Consider the following 7,514-nt stretch of genomic DNA (forward strand, 5'->3'; position numbering starts at 1 on the left):
ATTTTAATTTTTTCTTGCTTCAACTTAAAGAACTTTTCACATAATTTGTAGTTAGTAAAACCAAAGATAACACCATCAAGATATATTTGTACTAATAAAACATGATAACATTTAGTAATCTTAATAGGGTTGTATTCACGGTTCCGATAACAAAATTATGGTCAAACAATGATCTAGATAACATATCAAACCACGGACAAGTGGCTTGTTTCAGTTCGTACAATGGTTTATCAAGTTTATACACATAATTAGAGTGAATATGACTAATAAAACCAGATGGTTGTTAACATATATTGAAAAACAAATCATGGGTCAAACTTCTATATTTTTTTTTAAAAAAACATGAGACTATGTTTTAAGAAAAATAGTTTGACCGAGATTATATTTTGAAATATTCCCAAAATTTTCAATGCTTTAATTATTAACACTCATGACCAATTTGCTTACAACGTTGTCTTCATAGTTAAATGAGTAAATCTTAATTGAACGAGGAAAAAACAATAATAATCAAGGATAATCGTGATAAACAAATTTTATTAATTGCCAAATTTGCTTGTAAAACATCAAATGCAGAATCATATAGCATATACCATATAATATTTACACATTCTTCTCAACATAAATAAATGAAATCATCATTTACAAATTTCATTGGCATTATGCCATCAAACCATGACAATAAGTTCACGGCGAAATACACGACGGAAACAAAAATATAAACCTACGACTCACACGTATAGTAGTAGTAGTAGTAGTACTTAGGCCAATGTGCATGGCTGATTCCGTCGTCTTGACAAAACTGGGAGAATCTTGATCATTGTACTTAAAAGGAAACCAATGAACTGCACATTACATAATAGCAAATGATTAGCATTTTAAAAAAAAAATTCAAAATTTTGTTGCAAGTTTGAGGCAAAGATTTGTGCTTACCCAAGAAAGGCCAACACAAAGAATGCTGAAACCAGGGAAATTAAATGGAGCGGAATCGGACAAGAATATGGCTGGAGTTAGAAGAACAAGGTTAAAACGTTAGTTCGAGATAGGTGTTTACAGCCTTCTACCTACGCGAATTTGAGAATAAGAAAATAAATAATTTTTTTCTAAAATCACCTGAAAGAGGACTGAAAATTAATGGAGACGCGACATTGGCTAATGCTGATATGCCCAAAATGCATCCTTGAGCGATACCCTGTTCATAGGGTCCGACTTGTTTTGAAATAATGCATCTTATCTGTGTTTGAAAAACAATTCTTTTCATCAGCATTAAGTTACCATAATAGTGAAACAGTGTGATTGATATGTATTATGAGCAACTCACGCTAGGACTTGCAAGGCTAAGGAGGAGGCCCAACAAAGCAGAAGCGTAAGGTACCTGCAGATAGTGAAATTTAATGATGAGAACGATGCCATGGTTCTGAACCATAAGTCCAGCTAACTCAAATAAATATATAAAATTGTAGATGACACCAAATAGCTTACCCATGGTGCCCAAGCTATGCTGTCGAGTAGCATCTGCACAAAACCAGAAAGTAAATGTTATTTCTTTGTTATTAAATTAGCCACATTTGACGAAGTTACCACAAAATTATTGCAAATAAACAGAGGGTTGAGAGAGTTGGAAGGCGTGGTTACATTAACAAATCCGGCAAAAAGTCCTAAACAAAGTAATGTCTCCTCTCCAAGGAGTGAACCCAAAACGGGCATCAAGACCATCTGCACAAGTTCCAATGAGTAGTGAGCAAAACAAATCCAGTGCATCTAACAAGTACCACTTAAACTTTGACGAGGAAACACGGACAATTGTGGCATGACATATTAACAATTGGCAATTTGAGATTACATTTGATATGGTTGCTGTAATGTAGGTAATGAGCCATATATCAGCGAACTGGTCTTTGTTGAAGTGGAAGCGTGCCTTCAAGAAATACTGCAGTAAAGAAAGGTAACAACAATGTAAACGCTAAACAAAAGAGATTTTACATCATATAACTTCAAATTATCAGCACATCTTGCTAACGATCTTATGCTACATCAATATAGAGAAAGAGAGTACCATCAAGAAAGCTTGAATCCCCGCCTCTGCCAGGCTATTGAAGAAAGCAACAAATGATGCTAGAGAAAATGTAACGCTGCAATATGAGGATCACAGATTATAACATGTCATGATTAACATTTCATTACGCCAATAACAAAGAAAATCCATCAAAAAACACTATCTTCATATTCTTTTTATTCAAGAGGATTGCAAAAATCTGAAATTTCACATTACCTGCTACTCAACAAGCGAATTATATGCTTTGGCAAAGATATTTTTTTGACGGTCTCTGTGTTTTCCAATGATTCATTACCAGCTTCAGTTGTTTCCTTCCCTGGCTTCAAGATTGGTTCCTCTAGAGGTTCAATATCACGAGCAGTGTCCTTGAGAAAAATTCTCATGTACACAACTGCAGCTACAGATGAAACTGCGGCTACCTGAATGGTGATACAATCGGAAGTTTAGATCAATCCCTTCATCTTTGATTTTGCCCCAAATGGGATGGCACATTCAGTTCAATAAAATTCAACTCAATGTGTAAATAATGTGAGAAGAAAGACCTGAAAAATTTGAGCAGTCGGAAGTAATCGAGCGGCTAATGTACCGAAAACTGTTGCAGCAGATATTACACCAGAAAACATTCCAAAAGCAGAAACACGCTTCCCCTCCGATACATTATCCGCCTGCAGTAATACGTAATTCTCTTGAGTTATAAACATCATTAGGTAAATCCGCTTCGTAACTCGATTCCTATTTTTGCTCTTGCAATGGAAAAAACAAAGAAATATCCTTAACAATTACCACATAACCGAGAGAAAGACAAATAACGCCGCCATCGCAAACCATGGATGTTATAGTCTTCAAAGCATAGTACACATAGAAGAATTCAGTAGTCCTCTTCACCGCCAATATCGCTGCACGTGTACGAACAAATATTTTTAGAAAAAGACTCCGCAAATGATTAAAACAAACTACAACAATCGAAAAATCAACTCCACGAGCTGAATTAGTGCGAAAAAAAAACATGGAAAGAATGAGAATTACGTACAGAACGGGATAGTGGAGAGGATCATGGGGATCATGAGCAAACTTTTCCGACCATAAGCATCGGACAAATTCCCAATCAGCGGCGTCATAATCACAGAACCTAATCCTGCAATCTGCATTACAAATCACACCAAACCATTAACTCAACAATATTATTTGTTTCATAATCATAAGAAAAGCAAAGCATTACTTCGAATCGAACAATTTTCTCTTCCTAAGATTTTCATGTTATCCATCATTCGTCGGAAAGTGGTGTAGATTCACCGGAGTGTGCTTCCACTTTCGGCATTTTTTTTTCCCCACGCCAGTCCGTGGAATACATTAATGGGCCGAGTTCTCTTTATAACGGGCTTTATTAATATCTGGGCTAGCCTTTAGTAAAATATTTGGGGCCTCAAATTGTGAATATATATATATATATATATATATATATATATATATATATATATATATATATATATATATATATATATATATATATATATATATATATATATATATTACTATTATTAAGAATATATATAGTAGAGACCAAAAAATGTCTTCATCTGTTTTTTGATCTTCCAATTTGCTCTCATGTTATATTATTACTATACTTTTGTTTTATTTTTATTTTTAATTTCAACAAACACTTTTTTTTTATTTTTTTTATTACAACAATTCAAATAGCACTTTAGTCTCTTAATAATTTGTCAAATTTCACTTTAATCCATCTATAATTATAAAAAAAAGTTATATACATGTATCGCGTATGCCAAATAAGTAATATAGAGAGAGAAAGAGTCAATTATTCTTTATCATTTTAATAATCATAGGCGGACACAGTCAAAATTAGTTGACACACACATCCAATTGATAAGATATAATTCTATGACAAAGTTTTTCTTGTCCATGCATACACCATATCGATGACCAATTTTCGAATCCCATAATCTTGCTAGGGAAAATCAATTCATCATGTAACGAGTTCTAATTAAAATATAACAAACTTGATTCAAATTTTCGATGTTTTTCGCCTCGAAAAACGCACGTACACACACATATATATATAGTTTTGATATCCTGCATACCTACCGTGCACACCTTTGTGAGCACCGATGAGGTGTCACTCACTCATTAGATATACAATTTTTCTATATTTCATCACATCTAATATGTGAGTGACACTTCATCGATGTTCACAAAAGTTTGCACAGTAGGTGTCCAGGATAACGAAGTTGGTCGGATGATATGGATTATCTTTTCTTTTTTTTTTTCCCAGTTTACCATTTATTTATTTTCTTTTCATTTTTTTAGGCCAACTTCAAAAATTGTCAAAATAATCTCGATCAATTTTTATAATTTGAACTACAAAATAAATTTCAAAAAATCAAATATTATATACACACACAACACACACTTCCGGCCATAACATATATAGAGGAAGGGGTGACGGCTATATAAATATATATTAACATACCGCCTGCTGGAAGCCTGTAAGATATATGGCGAGGGAGCATTCATCTTCTCCGGGGCAAACGGCAGCCAGGGTGACGTCCGCGATCGTCGGGTTCACCAGTAAAGACGCGAAATAAGATAGAAATATCGTCACGAACAGGTGGATCAAATTCTTCCAGTTATCCATTCTTGGGTATATTCAAATGTATATATCTCTGTGTGTGTGTGTGTGTGTGGAATATATATACCCTTCGATTCAAGAATGGAAAAGGGAAAGAATTAAAGAACGAAACACCTTTTTGCTTTGTTCTGAATATAATTTATAAGTGGTAAAAAAACAGTGCAATATTGGAGAAAACAAGAATGTTGAAGATTTTGAATGAAGTCGAGGGTTATATATACTGCAAAATAAGCCAGGCCAACTGCCGAAAGAATCAGCGTGGGGTTCTTGCCACGCAACATAGTTGAGATATATTATTAAAATATATTTTTAGTCTTCGAAAGTAGATAATATTTTTACTTGGTGATATATATTGCAAGTAGGTCGAGCTGAGTTTGGTCGTAACAAATGAACCTGAGATTTTTGAAATATTCTTCTTCCTATGTATTGGTGGTTGGTGAGCTGAAATTGTTGCCTTCTGCGAATCTGCGTTTGTGTTTCACTCTCTGTACTTTTAGTCAAAAATGTTGGATTAAATATTTCAACTAGTTCTTTTTCAAAAGAATGCTGTAGGGACAACTAACAGTCTTAAATTGCGAATGAGTCGAGCCCAAATCGATATTTTTTAAAATATATATACATATGTGCTCTAGCTGATATGTTATGGAAGATGATAGATGTGATGTGTACGACGCCATGTTAACATTTCGATGAAAAATGATTAAATTAACAAAAATCATTGGATTTATAAGATTAAACTTTGAGAAATCGAGATTAAATGCTGTAAAAAGCCAATTTATTGGACTGTTTTTTGTAAATATTTTCAAGAAATTAATTAAGATGGAGCTAGCTAGCTCAACTGCTCAAGGTTGGCTTCAAGTTGATTAGGTTCGAATTGAAGGAGCTAGCTCGCCTAATCGAGCTCAAAAGTTAAGTTTTATTAATATTTTTGTGAGCTTTAGCTTAAGGTTTGAGTGAAAGTGTTTTAGTTTAATTAGTTTAACGTTCAAGTTCAATCGAGCTCGATTCGATCCAGTTCAATAACCTCATGAATCGGGCAGGCTCGAATTATTTTACTCAGACAAACTCACCTAAGTAGAGAATATAAAGGCAAATGGTGCGGCGCAATTGGTAGCTCGCAATGCTATATTTTCTGTTGACACGTTAAATGGCTAGATAACGATATTGTTGGTGTAATGTTTTATTGCACCCAATACACAACGAAAATTTTAAAAAATTTGTTTTGACGTTCAAAACGTACATGGGCGTCGTATGATTAAAAACCATTCGTAGGGCGTTTAAATTTGATTTTCCATAGTATTTAGAACGTCAGATACCAAACCAGTTCGGGATGAACGAAGTTGATTTATCTCATAAATCCAATCCTTACGAACTTTCAACTGGAATAAACTCTTTCTTCAATTCTCCAAATTGGTCCATGCATGATTGAAGACGATGTTCAGTTTCTTATTTGTACTAAAAAAATTATAAAATATTTGGCATTGAGATCCATTCCCGGGAAGGTGGCGTCTATCCGGCGGTGTTATGGTGGCGTTGTGGTGGTGATCCAAGAAATTCTTTCTTGAAAGAAAAATCGACATGGCTTAAACTTTGTTTTGATTCTTAATCAAATTGCATGGCCGAATTGTTTTATTGTGAGGGAGAGGAAAAAAATCTAGCTCCTAAATATGACATTCAATGTTATATTTATAGATTTCATGGATGAGTAGATTTCTTGTGAGACAGTCTCACGAATTTTTATATGTGAGACGAGTCAACCCTACCAATATTCACAATAAAAACTCATACTCTTAACATAAAAAGTAATATTTTTTTCATTGATGACCTAACAAGAAATTCGTCTCACAAATTGAAAAAAACCACTTCTGTAGGAGTATTTTTTTGTAGTGAAAAATCGATCCGTGAGACCGTCTCACACAAATTTTTGCCTTCATGAATTAGAATAGTACGAGTACTCTTGAATTAGAATCTCATTAGGACTCTTAATTTGTGTGTTTTTCATGTTAAAACTCTACTAGGTTTTTAATCTAACTAGGACTCTTACTAATTAGAGTTGCATCAAGATTCTCCAATCATATTATTTAATCCATGGATGATTCATGATCTCATGTTGTATTTTCGGTTTTTGATAATACCATATATAATTAAATCTCATCAATGATAAAACATGATATGGTATAATTTGTTGGGTGCAATAATTGTCCCTGTTTGGTAGGGCGATCGAACCGTGGTGCTTGAGCTGTTGTGCAGTTTAAAATATTTGAGTTGCTCAGTTGCACCATTCCACTAGCTATAGTTTTTGGCAAAGCGATAAGCACTCGGTCCTACAATTGGTATCAGAGCCAAGGTCACGGGTTCGATTCCCATTGATTGCAAGGAGTGCAATTATTAGGAGGGAGATTGTTGGATGCAATAATTGTCCTTGAGCTGCTGTGCGGTTTATAAGATTTGAATTGTACCGTTAGCACTAGCTATAGTTTTGATAAAGCGGTAATCACTCGATCCTACATAATTAAATAATCATTATTTACTTAATCGATTAATTAATTAATTCTAGATTCTTCTAAAATATATAATGAAAATCTTACATAGTAGTCACTACTACTCAATTATTATTTAATTTGCATATATTAAATTCCCTTATTAAATAATCAGCAACTCGTTATAATTTGATCGAAGATCGGATAGCGCCAATATGACGAGGGTATCGTTCATATAATGTAAAACTAAAATTTAAAAAAACAATATTTTCCGTTAATTCAGTTTTTGGATCTGTATATTTTGTGATTTCTTTCACTAAATTAGGCAGTTGAC

General features: G+C 33.7%; 1 protein-coding gene across 2 annotated transcripts; it reads right to left on the bottom strand.

Annotated features, from left to right (window-relative positions):
* Window positions 1-526: 526 nt before the first annotated feature.
* On the bottom strand, window positions 527-4,890 carry LOC140813928 (uncharacterized). Of its 2 annotated transcripts, none has more exons than XM_073172740.1 (13): window positions 4,542-4,890; window positions 3,084-3,195; window positions 2,837-2,949; window positions 2,596-2,718; window positions 2,270-2,472; window positions 2,054-2,129; window positions 1,841-1,927; window positions 1,633-1,713; window positions 1,480-1,512; window positions 1,319-1,372; window positions 1,111-1,231; window positions 931-1,001; window positions 527-842 (listed from the first exon to the last, which is right to left on the bottom strand). In XM_073172740.1, exons 1-13 carry the CDS (start codon window positions 4,704-4,706, stop codon window positions 759-761), a joined length of 1,323 nt encoding a protein of 440 aa, XP_073028841.1. In that variant the 5' UTR covers window positions 4,707-4,890; the 3' UTR covers window positions 527-758. The 2 variants fall into 2 exon arrangements, with proteins under 2 accessions (XP_073028841.1, XP_073028842.1); XM_073172741.1 differs by lacking the exon at window positions 4,542-4,890 and adding an exon at window positions 3,273-3,398.
* Between the last annotated feature and the right edge of the window lie 2,624 nt (window positions 4,891-7,514).

Source organism: Primulina eburnea, chromosome 15 (genome assembly GCF_022965805.1).
Source record: "Primulina eburnea isolate SZY01 chromosome 15, ASM2296580v1, whole genome shotgun sequence".
NCBI classification, from domain to species: Eukaryota; Viridiplantae; Streptophyta; class Magnoliopsida; order Lamiales; family Gesneriaceae; genus Primulina; species Primulina eburnea.